We start from the raw sequence: 23,089 nt of genomic DNA on the forward strand, positions 1-23,089 counted from the left end.
GCACATGAAAGATACTTGATTAACGTCCCTGGAGATGCAAGTTGTCTAAGTAGTCAGTGGACAGGTGTAGGTCTTATTCTTCTCACAGGCAGCTCCGGGTCATCTGCCCCATCCTTGAGCTCAGCCTCACCTCTGCAGACATCTGCAGACATCTGGGCTCTGTGGATGAGAGGTGTCCGTATCTTTTCTATTCCTGGCTCCTCTGCTGAGGTTTCTCACAAGGGTGTCAATTAGTGCCAGTTATGATGGCGGCTTTCTGAGGTGAATAAGAAGGGGATTGACGAAAACCAGGGTGAAAAATCTGAGTTCGACACTGTTATATTGTGTAATCTTTGTTAATTCTTCAGTTCTTTTAAGCTGTGAAATGGGGATCGAATTTATTTTAGAAATGTCAGTGGATTTAATTGATTAATGTTAAGTACTTTAAAATCTCAAATCCTCCAAATATGTGGTATGTGGATTGAGACAATAGCCATCACTAAACTTTCTTTGCTAGTGTTTACCTACCCTTTCTTTTTTGAAGAAAAGAAAAGAAATAATTTAGAATCTGTTGAACAAGGAAAAACAAATGAGTATGTAATCTTAAATTATGATAAAAATAAAAATCCTAATGCCCATCAAGAATCAATACATTAATAAATGTACCTGTGCAGATATTTTAAAAATTTAACCTAATATTTTATTTTGCCATTTTTATATATTAAACTGTGTTTTGCAGAATAGAAAGTCTGATTATACAAGCTGACATTTTAGGAGAGGAAAAGATTTATAAAGCTGACATTATGACAGCAATTTGTGATTACTTCACTTAATTTTGCAACTAGTAAAACATGAGGTGGCCAAGATCATGACTTCCAGCCTTATCTTTTATCTCTTTTGTCTTTGAATTATAACCTAAAATTTGCTCCAAAACTTAATTTAAAGGCTATCAAAGTTTAATCCTAATTTTGGCAGTGAGATCATTGATTGAAACATTTTGAAGTATTCTTGTTAGTTTATTTCTCCGGCTTCAAGTCACAGAAATACACATAAAACTTAAACAAAAAAGTGGGATCTATTCAAAGATACAGAATTGGTCACAAAATACAAGGAAAAATGAAACAAAAATCTGGTCACAGAAAGATAAGAAGCAAAAGCAAGATCGTTGGACAGGCTCTGTGGGGTCCCAGCATTAGGTTGGATGAATTCCTGTTTATTATTCTCAAGAATCAGTTATTGAGAGAGGGAATCTGATTGGCCTGTTTGTAGCAGCCACCTACCCTTGAGCCAGTCCTACCAATTTGCATATGATGTTGGCAGCTGGGGTGCAGAATGGGCATGGTCCCCCAAGAAAAACTTTGGTGTTGTTAGCAGAAAGAGGAATAGATTCCAGGTAGGGAAGATCAACAGATTTCCTCTGTAGTCACTGAGCTGGTTTGCTACAAGATTGTAGCATGGTCTCGACAATAGTTTTTTTCTCAAAGAACCCTACTCTTTCAACAGTAAGGAAACACAAAGCAATAGGGAACTGTAGGGAAATAGCACCTAGTAACACATTTGTACATGAAGATTCACTAATACATATGTTCCTAAGGATTATATAAAAATCAAATTTATTTTAGATGAGTTCTCTTTCTGTTTAAATAAATACAACCTTAACTACATTTTTATTTTGAATAATTAAGGAAATAGGAATCCCTAATTTAATTTGATAAATTTGGATGTTCATGTTGAGTTTGTTACCAGTGAATGGTATAATTTGGCATGTTTAGCAAGGAAAAGAAAGTATACTATTTTTAAAAATTTACACTGATCCATGAACAGGCAGAAAATTATAAACTTTTAATAATCGGTACCTTCAACAATATTCTGTATGTCCTTGGACCAATTTTTTAAAATCATCTGAGTTAGCAGACCTAAGGAATCCCCATTCTGATCATAAACACTGCTCTTCCTTGTCATTCTCTCCACATCACCACCCCCGCCGCCCACCTACATGGCTTCCTGATCCAACTGTATCCCATGATTAATGATGACATTAAAGAAACTCTCGCTATTTTGTATTGTTCACACTGACCTTGCTCTCCATTCTCCAAACTGTGGCTTTCCTTACTCCTACTCCCAAGCAAGCTACTGAATATTCCTACAGAAAATCACGGTATCAGGCAGTATTGAGTCCACAACTTCAGCTTAGCCTTCATCCCTGTTTAGCAGTTGTTTCTAAACTCCTCACTCCCCCCCTCCCTACACCAGCTTCCTGCCTTAACTGTCCCCTTTAAGCTCCTACATCTCACACCGTGCCCCTATTCCCAGTGGCTTCGTCTCCTACTTCAGAGATAAAATTTAGAGGCCACCAACTAAGATCTCCCTCTGCCTCTCTCATCTCCACTCCTAAAACAAACTCATATTGGCACCTCTCTTTATGCCCTTTTGTATCACAGTGAGATCTTTTCTCCAAGGCCAACTTGATACCTGCCCTGCCCAGCCTTTCCTACGACCTTGTCGTGTCAGCCTCACAGCTGCTTTCCTGCATCTTCAGTCTGCCATTTTCTGTGAATCTTCCTGTCTTTAAAAACCAGACACCCACAAAACAAAATCTTATTTGAACCCTTGTTTTATATCAGGCAATCTTCCTAACCCACTCCTTTCCTTCATCATTAAACTTTTGGAAAGAATTGGTTACCCTTCAATCTCTATTCCTTTTTTAACTTATTATATTATGTCTCTATCACCATTCCCATTCTGAAATTATTCTTTTGAGTATCACTGACAACCTCTGAGAGTTGTATGCAAGTCAAAGTCCCATCCTACTAGACCCTGTCAGAACACTTGAGACATTTGACACCAGTCCTCTGAATTTGGTGGCTTTCCTCATCTCTGTCCATAACTTTTTATGTTCAATTGTTATATCAGTGGTGCTAAACTCTGGCTGCACATTATCATTACCTGAGGTGCCTGAGCGCCATCCTAGCCTAATAAAATCAGAAGCTGAAGGCGGAGGAGCCCAGCATCAGTATTGACTCAAAGCTCCCCAGGTGATGCTAGCACATGGCACAGGTTGAGAACCATTCCTTTACATGATCTCAGTGACAGAACTTATCCACTTCCTGTGGGGTCACCACCACATAAGGTCTCAGATCTCTATATATCTTGCCTTGTCTCCTGAACTTAAGGCTTATGCTCTACTCAAATGTTCGCTAGAAATAACTACCTGGATGTCCTGCAGTAAGCTCTAGTGTAGTATTTCTAGTATTTTCAGTTAAAGCACATTCTCCTCTATTCCTTAAAAACCATTTTCTCTTGCAGCCTCTTATCTTGCTGGTGACATAACAGCCTACTCCCAGTGTCCCTTATCCTTCACTCTCTCACTCTATCTCTCAGGTAGTCTTGCAATCCTTGGAAGTTAGCCAGTCCTCAGATTGAGTATATCCTGTTCTTACTTTCACTGCTCCTCATTCAGCCCAGACCATAAATTACTCTCCAGTGAACCTTTGGGCATCTTAGGCTACCAGCTACCAGTTTTTCCCAATTCCAGTCTAAGCCCACACCCTCATGCTTTTCTCTTGTCTCCTTAAAAGAAAATTTGCTCCTCCCCTTTACCTCAGTATGTGACAGAAGTTCCCTTTGTCTGATGGGCAGGACTTTTCATACTCCGAGCTTCCCAGTCTTCTCTCTCACCCCCGTCCTCATCCACACCACACTCCAGCCGTACCCACATGATCACATTTCTCAAGTACAATTCTAAATCTTTTGGATTCCCCCTTTCTTCCTTTCCACGTCTTTCTTTTTCGAGTAATAAATTCCTCATTCTTAATACATTCTTCCAATGCAATGGAACTGTACTTTTTACCTCTTCAACAATACGTTTCTCTCTAATGTTGAGTCTCAACCTAGGATCCATGGGTAGAATTCAGGAGGTCTATGAATATGAATGGAGGAAAAAGAGTATTCTCACTTTCACTTCTAATTAAAACTTAATATTTTCTTCTATTATGAATGTAGGTAACAAACCACAATAGTATTGGCAGTATCTGTGGCATTGTCCTCAAAAAAAATTACAGATGTTTTCATCTGTTGGCAAAAATATCTAGAAGTATTAGTTATGCTTATTACTACTTAAAAATTATAGTGGTTATTAAACCTGACATTGTATATTCTTATTTAATATATTTACAAAGAAGCACATTTATTAATATTGCACAAATGTGGCTTTTTAAATATTTTGAAAACTGAATTTCAACATAACTGGTTTCCTTTCTAACTTCTTACATTTTATTTTATCCAATTCAATTTTTTTCTGAGGAGGCCATTCTTGACTTTAATGGAGTGTCAAAGGGTTCAAGATGCAAATGGCACTTACTTAGTTGTATCCTAGTTTACAAGGCTTTCCTCCCACTCTCCTCTGAAACCAAGGACAATTTTCATTCATTTTTATATCCACATGGCTAACATAATTTATAGCACACAGTAGGTACTGAAAAATGTTCACTGACTGAATAATGGAATGAAAGAATGAGAAATTACCTGTCCCACAAATATCCTGAATACAGAAGACAATATTTCTCAAAGTGTAATCATGGAAGCTCTAAATCACAATCACCAAGATGCTTGTGAAAATGCATATTCATGGGCCCTATCTCAGATCTTTTGAATCTGAGTCCCTAGAAGTGTAGAATTTTCAATTATAACAGTTTATCCAGACATTCCTTTACATGCTAACGTTTGAGAACCTGTTCCAGTAGGCTATTGTGATGCACAGCAGCCTTAAAAAATAAATAAAAGCATGAGCTTTTATAAATAATTTCAGCTCCCTGGGCTCTATTTTCTTTCTCTGCGAAGTGATTCTTTAATGGCTGCACCCTGTTCTCCTCAATATCATATGGGTTTTGTAGTCAGTGCCACAGAAGGAAGTAAGGCAGGACTTACTCCTTGCTCAGAATGAAGAATGAAGAGTTTTCGGGCATGTGTTCATATTGGTTTCGTCCTGTGGGGTACATGGTCCCTGCACCTCGTTGACTGACTCCAAACAATATACCACCTACTCAGATCCACTGGTCTTATGAAATAATGTTTGCCAGACAGCAGTTCTCTTTTCTTCACCTCCTCTGTCAGGTCTAGGCAGCTTTTAGTCTGTTTTTCAGAGGTGGGCTGGGGATAGACGAAGTAATTTGAATTTGCAAAGCCAACACATATTATCCTGGCACAACTCTGGCCACACTGTCCCTGGGACAGTTTCCATCAGATGTGATGAACGGCCTAAAGATAGCCAACCAAGCCGACAAACAGAACAGTTAGAGTGGAGGAAAGGCCAATTAACCGTTTAATTTTATTCCTGTTTCATACTAGGTCAAGAGTATCCACATTTCTTGGCTGGCTGAACACTGTTTTAAAATTTTTGCACCTTTAAAATGTAGATCACTATTCCATTCAGATATCATTTTACCCCAAATTTTATAAGACACTAAAGTTTTAAACATGTTAAAGAAAAATTTGATCCCATTTTCAGCCAGCTTCAAGAAAAATTATAATTTAAAAATATTTTCATTTGTTAGGAAAGATCAATTTATAATACTTTCCTATTTTTCTATGAAAATATACCTTCATCAGCTTTGCAAAAATTAAATTATTTCTTAGAAGTCACTTCACCTTGTCACTGAATGCAGACACCCTCATGTTAACTTTTTGCTTTGCCACACCAGGTTTCTAAGGAGAAAAAATATTTTTTATTCATGTGGAAGAGGCTTTGATTTGTATCATGAAGTCCAATAGGGATGGAAAGCTATTTGAACGCAGATAGAATGTCTTGGGAATTTTTGCATCCTTTACAGTGTGTTTTATACACAGTAGAACTTTAAAAATTTTTTATTTGAAAGAAATTGAATGTTCTGAAGCAATAATGATAGCTAATAAATATTAACTACATAGCTAAGAAACATTAAGTATATGGGTACCAGCACGATTCTAAGTACTTTATAAGTCAATGTATTTAACAACCCTAGGATGTTGTTACTTACTACCCCCTTTCTAGAGAGAGAGGCCAGAAGAGCAAAGTAACTTGCTCAAGGTCACACTGCTAGTAAGTGTTGAGTCAGGATCTGAACCCCGGCAGACTGTCTCCAGAGCTAGTATTCTTATTTCCAGCACTGAACACTAAAGTCTTTATTGTTTTAACAGAAAATTGCAATGATCCATATTTAACGGAAGAATAGTTTCCCTCTGAAGTTAATGTTGAAAGCCCCTTCCAGTACACTGTCCTGGCCTTTTCACTGTTAAAAGGTTCTTTGGTGCTTATTTGAAACAGATGCAAACACTTAAAACATCCATTCACATTGTGTTTCCCTGTGATTTGCTGGATTATGTCAGGTTTCCTCCAGGAGACCCATTTCTAAATGACTGTCTGATTTCATTCGCCTTGCTACTCCTTCACAGACCTGCAGCTTCATGGATCTGTTCAAGCATGGTTGGTCGGAGGTTGATTAGCACGTCTCTTGCCAACATTCTGTCTCCATCTGTTGTAGAAAGCTCTAGGACAGCCAGGAGAAGAAGCTGGGTAGGTTTTTCAAAGCAGTTTCTTCAACCAAGCTTTTTGGCAAGACATGATGACGGGCTAATGGCAGTGCAAAGTTTATTCTCACATACTTTAAACTCCTGGAGTTATTAGTTGGGAGTTACTTAAAAGCCTGTGCCTTTCAAATGGTTTGCTTTTTTCCAGGGTATTGTTCTTCAGTAAACATAAGATTAAGTTGACTTTCTCTTTTCATAAATTTTGCTTGTTAACTCTATTTTTATTCCTTGCTCAACTCTTTTGATTATTTAAACTGTATGTATCTTATAATTTTGCATGCAGAATGACAGGGCAGAAATGTCACTGTGAGTCCTTAGTGTGGGACAGTCCTATCTCTTTTGTCCCTAAGGATAGATTAATGACAATGACAGTATCATTTTAATGTGCTGTATTTTTATCTATGGTAACAGGAATGATTTGGCATTGTCAGGCAATGATTGCTTTGGTTAAACAAAGTTTCTGATGAACAAAAATATGTCATGGCATCAGAAGGTCCTTCAGAATCTTGTTTTATGTCAAAGTTATCTCAATGGTTATCAGTTAAAATCATATTGGGGAAATGTTTGAGACACAATTAAAGAAGATATGTTTGGATTATACTTAGAATTACTGAAATTATGTTTCTGAGTCATTTGAGCTGAGAATGGAGAACATTCTCTCTCACAGTGAGGCTTCAGGCTACTCCCATCACAGAGCTCTAATCTGTAGAAGAAACGTAGCAAAAATCTCCTTCTTATAATGAAATCCTTCCGATAATTTTGGTACCTGTATCCTTTAAATGATGCCTACAGCATTTTATTTCATAGCATCTTTTGTGTATTTTTATCAGTGTACTTGTACCTGGTCTGGAAATGTCTTGTTTCTTAATCGTCTCTGTATCCTCCCTTCAGACTCTGTGATTGCGATGGCAGATCTTCAGCACCTGACGTGTTTTGTCTATGTTAGACACAAAGTACAATATTTAACTTGGGTGCTCTTGAAAGAGCTTAAGATGATGTTGCTTATTTATGAAGTTTCATTTTCAGTACTAAATACAGTGTCGTGGCACCTTTGGGGTTGTCACGATGCTCACTGATTTTTGGTTTTAGGTAGATGAGTGTCGATCTGAGGATTTTTTGTTAGTCTGGTTCATTGCTGCAGTACGGAGTAGCATTTCATTTCTTTTTTTTTTTTAGGATGCTTATGACCTCCTTAAATAGCAGTCCAAAAATCGTGTGGCTTGTTTTGATTTTAACCAAAGTTACAGCTGCCTAGCTGTAAAGCAGTCAGTTTCTCTTATTATGACTAGTTCTTCAACTTGTACTGTTTTAAATTGCCTGCAATTAGCATATTTCAACCTTATTTTTAGGTTTAAATTGCAGTGTGAGAGTGTACTCTCCTCTTAGCTAATTAGTGCTATCAAGGAACAGTAGGTTACCTCATTAGTACCATGTGCATTTAATTAAAGAAGAGAAAATTGGAGTTAACCTCATAGTTAATATTTTCACAGAGTGCTTCAATGCCAACACCTTCAATTGGAGTCACACCCCTGTGTATCTAATTATGCACTGGTGCCAAGTAAGGTTAGCAAGGGTACTACAAGGCTGTTGACAAAAATAATTTAGATGAAAAAGTGTTTGTTGGATTCTGACAGTAAAATATAACTTGAACGTTTTTTCTTCATCCTCATCTGCCAGCATCAGGTAACATACTTCTTCATAGGAAATTGAAGGGAAAGAGTAGTTTGGAAGCCATTTTTTTTTTCTGTTTAAATTAATGTTGCTCTTATCTTGAAGAAAATGGCATATAGTGATGTAAAGCATGTACAATCCGTTTCTCAAACAGATCCCCTGAACTTCAGAGATGTATTTGAAAAGAATTATTTATAAGATGTAATATTTACATGCATCAAACCACTACAAATACTCCCTGACACCCCTACCACATCCCTCCTTGCTTTTCTTGTTTTCTGATATAATTTCCCTTGTGTATCTTATGAATGGGGATCATCCTTTCATATCATACATGAAGTCTAAGGATGTGTTGTCACATGGTCTACTCAAATGCAGTGTAATCCTTTTGCCCTTCAGACAAAATCTTTTGAAATGTCTAATGCTACTTAGGTAAAAAATGACATTCCATGTCATTTATCAATAAATAATCACTTTGCTTTTACAGATAAAAATGCAAACTATTCATCTGAGTGTATAGAGTAATTTTCAATACAAAGGACACAATTCAACAGGTTTTAACAGAGATTACTGAGTTTAGCTCCATAGTCTTAAATATGTATTTAATGGCAATATTTGTGTTATAGTAATGCAGAGCCAAGGCAGTTTATTTAAAGGGATTCTTGTGATTGTTCTCACATTTCATGACAAGACAGGATTTATGTTCATTCGTATTGGTTATAATTGACTACAAGTCAACAGTTAGCTTTTTCAAAAAGAGATAAAGTTTTAAGGACAAATAGCATCCCATACTCTAAAATCACAGTACCATTTAAAGCTATAGGAATATTTATTAATAAACATCGGCCATAATTTTAGCTTAGAAGTGGGAAGTGAGGCTCCTAAGTCAACATCCTGGTAGATGATCGATAATTTTTGGCTAGTGGTTATTTCATATGTTCAAATATTCAAATTAACATCTGCCAAATTATTCCTGTTTTTTAAATTTATATTTAATACTATTATTAGCTGTGAGACAAAGGTGGAGTAGTCTTGCCTAGGTCAACCTACCAAGATAATAATCCAAATAATATTTTCTTAAATGATAATGTACATTATTAGCGTAAACCTTAAGACTGGAAAAAAAAAAAAAAAGCCAACTCCTGATTCTCTTTGTTTAATCTAGGAATTGCTTCCAGAAACAAAATTATGTGTCTGTGGCCACTCTTCTGGTGATGGGCATCCTCACAACACATTTGCAGTAAGTTACACTGGGCAATTAGTAATTCAGCTACTATGCACAAGGCCATAGACCCAACCCTGCTAAAGAGATGGTCTGTGATTTTCTATCAGCCACTGCCTTCCATTGATGCAGATGATCAAGAGATGACTAATGTTAAGGCACAGATGTAATTAGTTTGTTTTCTGTTACTTCTTATATTCTCACTTCAATTATATTTCATCAGATATACATACAGTTCACAGTTTCTGTGAGTTGATGGCATTAAAGTTTACCTTATATATATGAGAGCATATGGCTTTTTCACCTCTGTACTTTTCTTGAACCACTACACTTTCCTTGAACAGATTTAGGAATAATTTGATGAGATGGTATTGATATGCATAAAATAAGTGCATTGAGACTATGGATAGATACAATACATATTTTAGGGAAAAGTTGCTGTTCCATGTTCTGCAAGTTACCATATAAATATACCAAGGCCTCTTTTTACATATTCTGTCACTAGAGTGTAATTTGTCTCTTTAGACTATAATATCCAATGAAAATTGCTTCCATGACCCAGTTCACATACCGGTTAGCCTTGGAAATGAATAGCAATCCTGAAGTGGCCGTTCAAGAATTTTTAAATAGAGCAACTTCATGTTTCTATTTACCATGGATACTACCTGTATTCCTAAGGAATCTCTAAATATGTAAGTCGTATATTTTCATATATAGAATTTTTGCTGTTTCCTTAAGAATTGATGTACTTTTTTAGTTTCCATGGTCTAGAATATTCCTAAATTGACTCACCCAAAACTTATTTTTTTTACTACCATATACATATTTCCTAATTTATGATTGGTAGAACACAACATAATTAAGACTCATAGACAAATAATCAGTGTCTTCCTGAATGAAGAAGAAATATATAATTTCATACCTTAGTTGAAAAAAAGAAAGATTTTTCTCAATAAAAATAGTGTCAAATTAACATGGAATGCTCTTCTTTGTGGAAAATATATAAACTTTAACATTTTTTAAATGTTAGATGCAAAACAAAAATGGAAATGGAAATGTTACAGCAGTAACGTACTATTTTATGGAAGTAGTGAATGCAGGAGATTGGTAATAAATTTTGCACATGAAATTAGGTTTCATAATGATCTGAAATTATCTAGTTTGGGATTTCATTCATTTTAATTCTAAAGTGTTTGCCCTCCTAAGCTTTCTTTACAATAATAACATTTGAAAAAAATAGCAAAAATTAAAAAGTAGTGTTAAGTTTTGCTGAAATTATGTAAATTTATGTGAAATACTAAAATAATCTTAATTTCTAGGTTTTCTCTATGTTTTGAAGAAAATAAATTTAAGTTACACTTCAAAAATAACTATATTTTAACTTAGTAAAGAAGATTCATTCAAAATTATACTTAAAAAAATAGTGCATTAAAAATGGAACAGGCAGTATTCTTAATTGGTAACACTTTTTCCTAAAATAATTTCAGTGGAAAAATTGTTTTCTTTAGACTGAAGAGTGAGATGGCTTAACCAATAATAGTGTTTGTTCTTTATGTAAATCTACTTCTACCATTTAAAAAATTATTCTCTACTGATGGAAAAATACATCTACAGCAACAGATCTTTATATTTTCACTGAAATGTTTTCAGAGTAAAAACAAACCATGGAGAAATTAAATGAATAACTCACAGGTGCCCTGCAGTTCCTCAATGGCAAGCCTGAATCTATAGCCCAAGTTTGTGATCACCAATGTATTGGTCTTTCCAGAGGTATGCCACATTGTTCATGGCTGCCTTGAATGCAGTGTTGAACAGGAGGCTGAGGTTGTGCCGTGTGTCTGAGACTGCAGTTAGTCTCCAAGACGGAAAGAACAACAGGATAAATTAGTGAGGTCCGCTGTGGTTGGTGGGGGGAGAGAGCATGGCAGTGCATAGATCAGGTGTTTTCCATCCCTGCAGTGCACCAAACTTAATACTTCAAATTAGTCACTGAGTGACTTTGCAAATGATGGTTCTTGACTTCACAGCACAAGGGAAACATTAAATACTAAGTAGGTGCTTATTTCCTTTATTGATTATATTAAACTTTCTGCAAGCTAAAATGGCTACATAATGTGATTTAAAACCAAGATGCAAACTAAAACAAATACTATTTGTTATTCATAGTTGACAGTTTCTATGTGATGGTCATGGCGCTCTCTCTTAGTATTTGTTAAATTTTATAAGTACTAGTATGCTGGGGTGGTACTCGACTAAGTCTGAGCACCATGAGATTGCTGGTGGGATGGAAGGAACAAAGATATAGAAAGGATAGATAGGTGTATCTAAAACCAGCCCCGTCCCTTTATAATCTATATACCTCACATTTATAATAAATTGTGAACCACTGTAATAGTTTTCTAAATTCTTAAGAGACCGTACATAATGCTCTATCAATGGATTAACTTAATATCACACATATTACTTCCATGATTGATCAACCTTCACAAATAAAAAAACAAAATTTTCAGGCATGTGTTCTAAAGTAGCAGATTAAATTAATTTTACCCCCTCTCTCCTATAAGTTTATTAACAAGCCTGAAATAAAGTACTATAAATCTCAGGGGAGGAAAGCCACTTACAATCACCAAATGTAGGTTAAAGCCCAAATTATCTTAAAGAAATAGTAATGTTACATAGTTGAGATTAAACAGATGTCAAAAGCTCTCTATCATATCATCCTCTTTCAGGTATTTATGGTGTCAGGTTCCTAACCAAAGATGCAATGAAAATATATTTCAGAGGAGTATTTTCTGGTGTTTCGGTCTGGAAGTAGCCATAAGATGTTGGCCATCATCTAAGTATTGTGTCTCCTTATTATCATGTTGTTGAACAGTAGAGACACTTTTATGAACTCACTAATTATGTTTATTGTGCCTCTACTAATTCACTGCAGTACTGGGCAGTAGTAATTGTACTCACATCATGTCTACCTAAAAATTGTAATCTTAAATTCTATTCCCTGTTTTTTTTAAAAGAAATGTTTGGGCTCCAGAGGTTGTACATTTAATATTCTAAGAGTAACAATTTAATATTCTTATTATAAGTTTGAATTTTATAGGAAAAAGCATTAAGTTCTGGCTTTAAAAGACAAGAAGATGAGTGTAAGTGAGCATCATTGTAAGAGATTTCTTTTCGATACTTGCTTTTCACCCTCAATTTTTTCAAACGATGTATATTTAACTCCAATCTGGAAAAATCTTCACTTATTTTACTTTTCTTTCAAACTTTAGTAATGGAATTGTTGCCTTTCTTTTTTCCCTGATATATCAAACAGCTTTACAAATGGCTAATTCTGTCAAGATCCTAAATTTCACAACCTTTGGCTTCCCTGCCACACAGTAGCAACCCAAGTTCACTCCTCAAGAAGTAGACCTTGTTGACATCTCATCTGCCTGAATAGCCTTATTAGCACCTACCTGCAGATAATATTATTGTTAGTCTTGCCTATAGGTTTTTACACCTATGTGAATACTATTTTACATAGGACTCTGCCTGTTAGCTCTAAGTGCTAAGGCAATTACAAGAATGCTCAGAGTCTTTGTCTTCTGGATCTTAATTTCAAAACATTTACCACTGGGTCAAATGCATATCTTGATGAACAAAATTTGTTGGACCTATAAATTAAAAATAAAGACTTGGCTGGTCTTGGTCTAGCAGTTTTATATCACATTCAAATTAAATTCTATTGACCACAGTGTCATCTTTTACCCTACAGATCTTGATTCTGTTGTGACTGACTCCTGAATGTTTTATTTTGATGGGAATTGTGGATTGGAGGAAAAAAGGAAAAGAGGATAGTGACAGTTTTAAGAATCTCTTATTTTCTGTTTCAAATTCATCTCTCTTTTTAGGCTTTAAACAAATTCTGCCCAGTACCAAATACTCTGTCCCGTGGGCTCTGGAATCAGCTTTCTAGATTGAATATTGGGCAAATTACTTGACCTCTTTTAGCCTCATGCTCTCAATCTGTAAAATTAGGACAATAATAGTATCTGCCTCATAGGGCGGTACAGGGATTACATTTGATAACCCCCAAAAGTACTTAGCATGATGACTAACACATAGGAAGTGTGCAGTAGGTGTTTGAGTCAGTATCTGTAGTATCATCAATATACTCTTGCTTGGACCAAAGAGGCAATTCTGTTTGACATAAATTTAAATATGCATTTGGTATTAACACTAAGGGGCTTTGGGCATCACCTTATGCCATGACCAAAACAGATGGAAATGTTCCTTCCTGAGAGGAAAGTCTTTATATTCATTAATTTAAGTTGAACACTGACTTTTTCCCTCACAAAAATCAGTTATCCAGATGTTTTCTGATTTGTTAAGCTAAGTGAAAGAGAAAGAACCCTGCCTCACCAGAGCTAAATGATGTCCTCAGGCAGTCAAGGAAAATCATGGCTAAAGAATGTTAAGAAAATGATTGTGCTCTCAACTGTCTGTATCCAACCAGAACACGTGAAGATAGGAAATTAGGGAATACATGTGGTAGTGGCAGATTATCTCCAATTATTTCTTCCCTTCTCTTTTATAAATGTATTGGCAGAGATTAACCAAGAATTAGAGATAAATTACTACTTATTAGTAGCGTTGATCATTTTAACTAACAAGCTAGAGACAATTAACCTGGGATAAAAATTTTTGGAGAGTCCTTTCTATATAAAACCTATATTGCAAGATTTAACTCTTTGCTATTAATGCAAAGTTGTGTTAGTAAAATTTTAAATTTATGTTGAAGCAGTAAAAATCAGATTTCTTAATTCATCATGTTCATTTTGAGTAGTTTGTATTCACTCTTACAATGGGATTGGTATTGTGCTAGATCCTTTGATTTAAAATAAACCTTAAGATAATCAAACATTTCAAACACCTATATTACAGCTGATTCTGTTAATGCCATAACTCTATAATATAGTGACCATATTTAGAGCTACTATTAAAAACCTTCCAGATTCTCCGTTGCAAGTAGAATAAAGGTTTCTGTTTTTAAGCCTTGACTGACATTTGCATGCAACTCCTTGATTAATCTTTTTCTTTCCTAGTATAACTCAAGATATTAGTAATTATCTTTACACACCTCACTCAGCTGGGATGTAGCTCCCTGAGCTCAGTTCATTCTAGACACCTCTCCTGAGTGATTGCCTCTCACCTTTTATTTTATTGCAATATTTGAGACTGCCATGAATTCTCTTGATGTTGGTTCCAAGAAGGACCAGTAGCAGAGCTTTTTCAATGGGGACTCCTCTTTGAAATTTATAATGAATAATTTACTCCCCTTGATGATTCACCAAAGCATTAGTATGACAGAAATCAGGGGCTGATGAAAGGATTATTTATTTAGTTATCTGGTTTTGTTGTTGTTAATATATTTTTCATCAACTAAATTGATACACACACTAGAATATATATGTGGCAATAATGTGAATTTATGTTGCCCATTTGAAGACTGTATTTTTCCGTTCACATTTAAAGTTATTTGTAATGAGCTATTAGTGATAGTCTCTACAAATATGAAATATAATCTGTATTAACTTCTAACAGTTCACTCTATAGTTCTTGCATATTTCTAAACATCACTGGTAAAATGTGTATTCTGTATTTATTATTTGTATTTCTGTTCCTTGTATGTTTCCACATCATTTATTGTAGCATAATAATAAGTGAAAGGCACAAAAAATCAAGTCATCCTAGTGTATACATTTTCACAGCTCATGAGTACACGCACATACACAAACATACATACACATACATAGCTGAAAGATCAATTATGTAAAAGAATGTCCATGTGTTTTTATTGAGTTCTATCTGCAATTCGTTTTTCTTTCTCTTCTTTTTGAAGTTAAATTTTTTACATTTGTAATTTTCATTAGGCAAATGAGTTGTTATGCACATGATTGACAAATTATAGAATCAAATTTTTATTACTGGCACCATTCATGCGGCAATATATTCACTTAAAGATATTTCTAAATAACCAGATTTTTCTTTTTCATATATTTTAATACATAGGATATCATGTTAAACAGTACATGATTCCCATTGGCATTCAAACTTAAACCTGAAACTGCACACTGTACTTTAAATCTTTATCCAGCGGGGTTCAGAAAGCTTACTATTATCAGAATTTGGTCATGCTGTAATCATACAATGCACCATACATCTTAGATGAAATTGCACTTATTTCCAATTAATTATATTCCTTATCAGAATGGTAATAAATTTGGTGCAAGTAGATTCATGCTACTGATAAAATAAAGAATAAAGTCTTATATCAAGTTAAGCTTTTCAAGATGAAACTTTTTTGTTGTATTTAACATTGAGGAACAGCATGAAATGCTCCGGCTCTTGCAGCCATGTTCCTAAGCTCTTTTCCCTGAAGTCGTCATTACCATTCCAGCAGACCTTCTTCCTGTTCTCTCTTAAGAGAGATAGTGTGAGATATTTTGGAATATTGGCAGAAGTAATCTACCATTCAAATTCAGTGTGTTATAACGTGACACTCCAGAATAACAATATAATATCTTAATTCTAATTTAGGATTTGAGTTGTAAAATATTTAGTGGGGCTTAAAACAGACAGTATAGAATGAGAGAGAACTGAAGAGATATTACTTAAGTACTCTTACGTAAGAGTATTCTTAAGAGATACTACAGTGAAAAGGAGGCATCAAGTAAATATCTCAGAGATAAATTCTCATTAAATTAAACATAATTCATAAATTCACATGTGGTTGTGTAATTTTAGAGAGAGAAAGAATGTTGGAAAAATGATATCAAAATTTGATAAACAAGTTTAAAGGTTTAGAAATTTAATGTTATATATGCAATATTTTCTTGATACATAGGTAATCAATATAAAATGAAAAGAAGTAAAACAATATGAATAACGTGTACTGTTGTTTTATCTTTATTTCTCCCTAAATTGTTGTTGCCTGTAAGTTGCATCTCTCTTATACTCTCTTATATTAAGGGTGAAAAACATACTTCATTTGCATATTAAGTCTGGAAAATATACTTCTTTTGCATGTTTACCCTTGTCTTTCTGTATATTACCTATGTAGTATTCTGCTTTATTGGAGGGGTTGTGCCCTGTTAGTGCATTGCCAAAATAAGGAGGCGAGGGTGTCTAATCCACATGCATTTCCATCCTGTAGTGACTGATGGAATATGTTAGCTTAAAAGAGCCTTAAGATTCATCTAATTCAACTCCTTTATTTTACAGTTGAGAAAACTAAAGAATCCAGGTGACTTTCCTTATATCTCTTCATTATTCATTGAATTCAAGGAGAACTCTTGATGATCTGATAGTTCTTTAGACTTGAGCCACGGTTCATATATATTAGTTTTGGCAAGCTGTGTACTTTAATTTTAATTCTATATATCTGTTAAAGAAAGAAACCACTCCCTTTTTCCAAATGTTGCTAATCACATTTACCTATAATCAGGTTTCAAAAACCGGATCAGTTTCATGATCACTTTTGAAATTACCGTGCATATTACCGGACTACTTGAGGACACTTTTTTTTTTAACATCTTTATTGGAGTATAATTGCTTTACAATGGTGTGTTAGTTTCTGCTGTATAACAAAGTGAATCAGCTATGCATATACATATATCCCCATATCTCCTCCCTCTTGCATCTCCCTCCCACCCTCCCCATCCCATCCCTCTAGGTGGACACAAAGCACCAAGCTGATCTCCCTGTGCTATGCAGCTGCTTCCCACTAGCTATCTATTTTACATTTGGTAGTGTATATATGTCCATTCCACTCTCTCACTTCGTCCCAGCTTACCCTTCCCCCTCCCCGTTCCCTCAAGTCCATTCTCTACGTCTGCATCTTTATTCCTGTCCTGCCCCTAGGTTCTTCAGAACCTTTTTTTTAAATTTTAGATTCCATATATATGTGTTAGCATACGGTATTTGTTTTTCTTTTTCTGACTTCACTCTGTATGACAGACTCTAAGTCCATCCACCTCACTACAAATAATTGAGGACACTTTTAACGTCTCAATCAGATCTGTGAGACAGTCTAATTTATAGGTTGAGGTTTTAGAAAAGAAAAATTCAAGGATCTTTAGTGATTCCCCCAGAAATGTTTTAAAGTGAATCGCGAAATCCCAGACTGTTGATTTATTGCTTACATTCTTTTGTTAGGACTTCAGCTAGAAAAAAAGACTTATTTTTTAAAGTTATGCAGGGCATTGCTATTTATCTGCTAATGTTTAGAGGCATAAGCTTAATAGTTACAAAGTCTTAATCTTTTAGAGTCATTTTCCCTTTATCCCCTTTTATTTATTCCCTACACATCCAAGCAAGATCAGTTGCTCTGTAGGGTTTCCCTGGCTTTTCAGGTTGTCTCTTTACTATCCATCGGACAAATATTATGTCTTAACAATTGAACATAAGTCATTTGTGGGTCATCCTGACTTTAAAATACAAAGTAAAGTGGATGACATAATATTGATACTTTAAGTCTGATATTGAAATATCAAACATTTAAATAGGTAAAGTTCAGAATGGATCCTTGAATTGACCAGATGAAAATGCTAAGTGACTAACATACACCTTTGATCCTGTAAAAATATTCATAGCACTTGTAAATTGACTACTTAAAGCTATAGAAATGAGTACAGAGATTAGAAGTCTATTGAGAAACTGTGCTTCTAGAAAAGTCCTACAAAGTGCCTGGAACGATCAATGCTATCATTGTTAATTAGAACATAAACCCTTTTTTTATTGTTACCATCATAGGATAAATAATTGCTCCTGTTTCCTTTTCTCATAACTTGTTTACAGTTTTTAATGGCTGCCCAGTGTCTGCTGGATAAAACTTTACAAACCTCAGCCTTGCAATTCTGTTGCCCCACCACTGGGCTCTTTTCCTTTCCCAACTTTATGCCCTATTATTGCACAAATAAAAATGTTGGGTTCTAACTGATATATCTACTTCCTGTTCACAAACATACACTATTCCATTTTTTTCTGTTCCTTTTCATGTGTTATTATCACTCTGTAACTTCCTCTCTTTTCTTATCAGCTTATCAGATTCTACTGGTTATACAAGGTCCAGCTCAATTACTATCCCACAGGAATGTTCTTTCACCAATGTACTCCACATTGTTTGATCACTCTTTTGATCTTGTATGTCTATACTAATCCATTCCACACTTTTGGAATTATTCTTACACAGCCCCTGACATTCAGTTCCATTCAACACATATTCACTGAGCACATTCTATGTATAACTCACCATGCTACAAAAATTTTCAGTAAAATAATGATCACCTGCATTTGAAAAGTGTATACTGTGAAGGTGGAAAATACATAATTTAGGACTGAAAAATCAATGCAAACTGTAAAAAAAGATTTAATCATTGTACTGAGGAATTGAGGGCAAGTAGATGGAAGAGGTTTATTAGAGGTGAAGTTTTGAGAAAAAAAACAGAAACAGAAATTCATCACGCTAGAAGTGTAGAGCACATTCCAGGTGATGAGGACAGAATAAGCTAAGTTATAGAACAGAAAGAAAAAAAAAGGATAGGTGGTTTTCAAGTTAGGGCATAGTGTATTGTATCTTGGGAATTGGAGAACATTATGGGGAAAAGTTGTTGCATAGTCTTTAAATATATGGACCACAGCCAGAATTTGAAGTTTTAATTGGCTTTTTTTAAAAAAAAAAAAAAACCCTTATATATTCTGTAAGATTTTGAGCAACAAAGTGGATGTAACATAACAAGAGTATCATATTTAAACATATCCTTGGGAACAATAGGAAGAAGTGATTGGAATAGAAAAATAGTGGAGTCTATGTGTCTAGGTAAGAGGATGTTTTCCAAAAAAAGTAATTGGATGTTGTTCAATTAAGATGTTGTCATCTTAACTAGGGGAAGGACAGGGTAAGGAAATAAGAGGACAGATTTAAGGGAGAAAACAACACTTTGATTTAAAAGGTATGTTGGCAATTAGAGGAACATAAAAAATTGAGATCTCTGGAATTTTGTGCCTGGGTATCTGTGTTTGTTTGATTGGGAATCTGATGATATCTAGAACACAGGAAGAATAGCAGGTTTGACGGTGGGCAATAGGAAGTTAGAGGTGATAAAAGTGTTGTTTGGGAGGTGTATTTGCATTGCTGGTAGGATATCCATGTTCAGCAGACAGCTATGACTTGGAGATGGTGCATCTTTAGAAGTCAGGCCATATGCAGGAAATTAGAGTCCATTGTTTTGAAGGAGACTGTAAAAAGGAAGACAACCACAGAGAATTCGCAAGATCAGTCAAGGAGCAATAGAAGAGATTTTTTAAAAAGCATTATCACAGACTGAAGGGTGGTTTTAAGCCTGTGGGGTGAGACATGACCGAAGTTATTAGATTTGGTGAGAGTAGTTTCAAAGAATGTAGTCCCTGGCAGTGACTTGAGTGGTAACTAAAAGAGTATACGTAGATAAGTAGTGTACTAGTCCTTTGAGAAAAATACTGATTAATAGGGAGATGATAGGATGGGGGCTTGCGGGAGTAAAATTGAGGAAGGGTCGTGGGGGGAGGGGGCAGTGGAGTTGAAAAGATTAAAACATCAAGAAGGAAAAGAATAGAGTGGAAACAAGCTCTGAAAGATGATTGGGGGAGAGTGCTGGCATCAAGGGCATAGGTGGAGGTAATTCATCTCTAAAGGAAATTGAAACCCACTTTCATCTAAAATGGACAGAAATTTGAAAATGAGTAAACTCATAGCTAGGTTAGTACCTCTCTTTATATCATTTATTAAATCTGTTTGTGGCTTGTGACCACCATCTTGTCTCTCTCCCTTAGTGTCTTGACATCTAAGTTTGAACTTTGTATCATCACCTTTCAGGGATTCCTGTTTCTCGGACAAACTGTATGAAAGAAGGGAAGGGTGTATTCATGGTTGTTAAAATTTTCTAGTTATGACAGCTTTACTCTCACCATATTTGTTATACTTTATGATATTTTTAGCCAAAAGAATAACTACTCATTAGAGTTAAAACTTAGCAACTATTTTCTTATAAGAGACTCTAATAACCTAATCATAATGTGTGTTCTTTCCTTCCCCTCCGAAATTTAAGGTGGATTAATATAAATCTGAAGAACATTAATTATTTTATGAAACATTTAGATACATTAAGATTTTGAACTTTTTAAGTAATTGGTTGATTTTTAGTAATTAATAAAATATAGCTCTTCACTTTTTAGAAAAACATTTTAGTGAAAACAGAACATGTAACTGGGGTGAAATATATGCAGAAATATTATGATAGTCTCTTTTTCACTATACTGACAGTTTTAAATTTTAAGAGCAACCCAATAAACCAACCACTGAAATTGCTCTTAGACATACATGCCCCTGCTTAATTCTGCATGTAGTATATGCAGCATGGATACAAAGATATGACACAGTAACATATCCCTAAACCAAAAAAACCTTCTTTCTGTTCATAAAATCAAAACTAAAGTATGAGGAAAACAATGTAAGAAAGGAAAGAAGGAAGGGAGGGAGGGAGGAAGGAAGACAGACACAAATAGAGACCTTGCTTTTGAAGCCCATTTACAACAGCAAATATTTCTGCTTTACAAAGTGGACTTTAAATGGTAAGATTTCAGGAATTGGTGGTAAACGGTTGGACGTATATTCTCTCCAAATAGTTCTGTGACTTCTGATGGAGGAGTTCCTACATCATTCTTACTGAAAGTGAATCCCTTTCCTTTTTTAAGATCTAAATTCCCTGCAAAACAAATCTGCTCTCCAAACTTAATTAAAATGTTTTTCTGTTTTGCCCTTTACTGGGGTGTTGGTGAAAGTATCGAGTATGTCCGGTTTTACAAGGCAGAACAGCACTGTGGTCACTTTGGCACAAGCCCACTCGTTTAGGTATAGAAACCATTTGCCATAATTTTTATTATACCTATTTACACCTACTTTTTTCTCTTGAGGGAAAAAAATTCCTTTCTCTTGAGGAAGCTGAGCATAACTGAGAAGAAGTAAAATAACTGGGCTAGAGTCACATTTTAGTAAAGGATGAAGCCAAGATCCCAGTTCATGTCTGTCTGCCTCCAAGATCTCTCCTTCATGTCACACCACCTGTGGCATTTTTCTGGTGGTTTTTAGTTTGTTTTATAACTCCACTACAAACATTATTTAAAGAAAGCTTCCCCCGCCCTCACATTGGAGGAGTACCTGAATATTTGAGTCATCTTAGCTGCCTTGAACACCTTGCCTTTGCTTTCTCTCTCCACCTCCTATAAACCAGGGATTTCCAGCTCCACTCCCTTCAAACAAGAACACAGAAAGGATTTGACAATCACCAGACAGTGTTCCAACTCATGCTCTCAAACATTTGATTGGTTTTTTTTTTCAATTCTGAGAACTTTCTGTATTTCTTCAATTAGTTTACATGTCCTTATCTTTCTTGAACTAACACTTTACTCTCATTACGTCTTCTATTCTTGTTAAATCTTCTGTTGGACAGTAAAACACTTATTTGGCATTCTTGAATCTGTGCTGTTTTTTAAAATCTCCCCCTCCTGCCATGTGTCTTGTCATTCCCTATTTTTAACTGACTCTCAAAAATAATCAAAATATTCACTCTGCCCTAAATATACCCAAGCATTTCCCACCTCCATACCTTTGCCCACTCAAGTCTTTCCCTCCTCTCTGCTCCCTGGGGTAGAATAGATCATAGAGTTCATCACTTCCTGGATAAGGTAGTTATATCTTGCTACCGTAAAAATCTGTACGGGATGGAAGGCTGCTCCACCTTTTTCTTAGCTAGATTGTGATGACTGAGGGAAACACCATTTCGTTTCTCCATGCTACCCAATGAGAAATGTCCACACATGCCATCTAGCAGAAGGGCTGGCATACAGTAGGTACTTTAAAGAGTAATCTCCTTTTGTTTCTGTGGAATTTTGTTTTTCTTTTGTCATTTATAGTATTTCATTTAAATATCTCTGCATAGAATCAGGAAGGAAGTACAGTGTTGAGTGAAAACATAATGGTAAGCAATAGTCAAGGGTTTTTTTCTCTCCATTTGCCATCTAATGGTCTTTTTTCTTACTGACCAAGAAAAGTTTCTGAAATATGTAAATATTGTTGGGAACAGTGAGACTAAAGAATGGAGTTTTTGTTAAACTTTAGCAGTCTTTAAATCAGTGTTCCCAAATTTAGCTGTCTAGTCCACATTTTTCTGAGTCTCACTCAAACATGGGGATTTATTATTTTCAATGAAAATCAGAAAATCTGTATTTCTTCTCCCAAGTGCTCTGGGTGATTCAGAGGATTAGTCACGATCAGGAAACACTTAATCTAGACCCTCCCTACACTGTGTGTTCCAGCATCACCAGGGAATTTGTTAGAAATGCAGAATCTTAGGTCCCACCCCAGTTTATGCTCTGTGATTATAGTCAACATTGTTTTAGCTATTTATTTAGCTGCTTTGTATGTGTCTGTGAAGGGCAAAACTGTGTCTTCACCCATCAGTTGTTTTGAGTAAACTAAGTTGAAAAGTAAGATAGTTTCAGTAATATAATATTATTGGGGTTTTGTCTACAAAATTTGCTTGACTGAATTTTTCACCTGGCAACTCATGAATA

The 23,089-nt window shown here is 35.3% G+C and overlaps 1 protein-coding gene across 12 annotated transcripts in view; it reads left to right on the plus strand.

Moving 5' to 3' along the window:
- FOXP2 (forkhead box P2) overlaps positions 1 to 23,089 on the plus strand; it is a 540,259-nt gene that overhangs the window by 407,525 nt on the left and 109,645 nt on the right. For 8 of the 12 annotated variants that reach the window (XM_082400044.1, XM_082400040.1, XM_082400041.1 and 5 more), the window contains one exon: positions 9,380 to 9,454. The exons of the other annotated variants lie outside the window; for them this stretch is intronic. In XM_082400044.1, the coding sequence (XP_082256170.1) occupies positions 9,380 to 9,454 (75 nt within the window). The remainder of the gene's footprint in view (positions 1 to 9,379; positions 9,455 to 23,089) is intronic. 12 annotated transcript variants of the gene reach the window in all.

Source organism: Balaenoptera borealis (genome assembly GCF_965194805.1).
Source record: "Balaenoptera borealis genome assembly, chromosome: 7".
In the NCBI taxonomy this organism is placed as follows: Eukaryota; Metazoa; Chordata; class Mammalia; order Artiodactyla; family Balaenopteridae; genus Balaenoptera; species Balaenoptera borealis.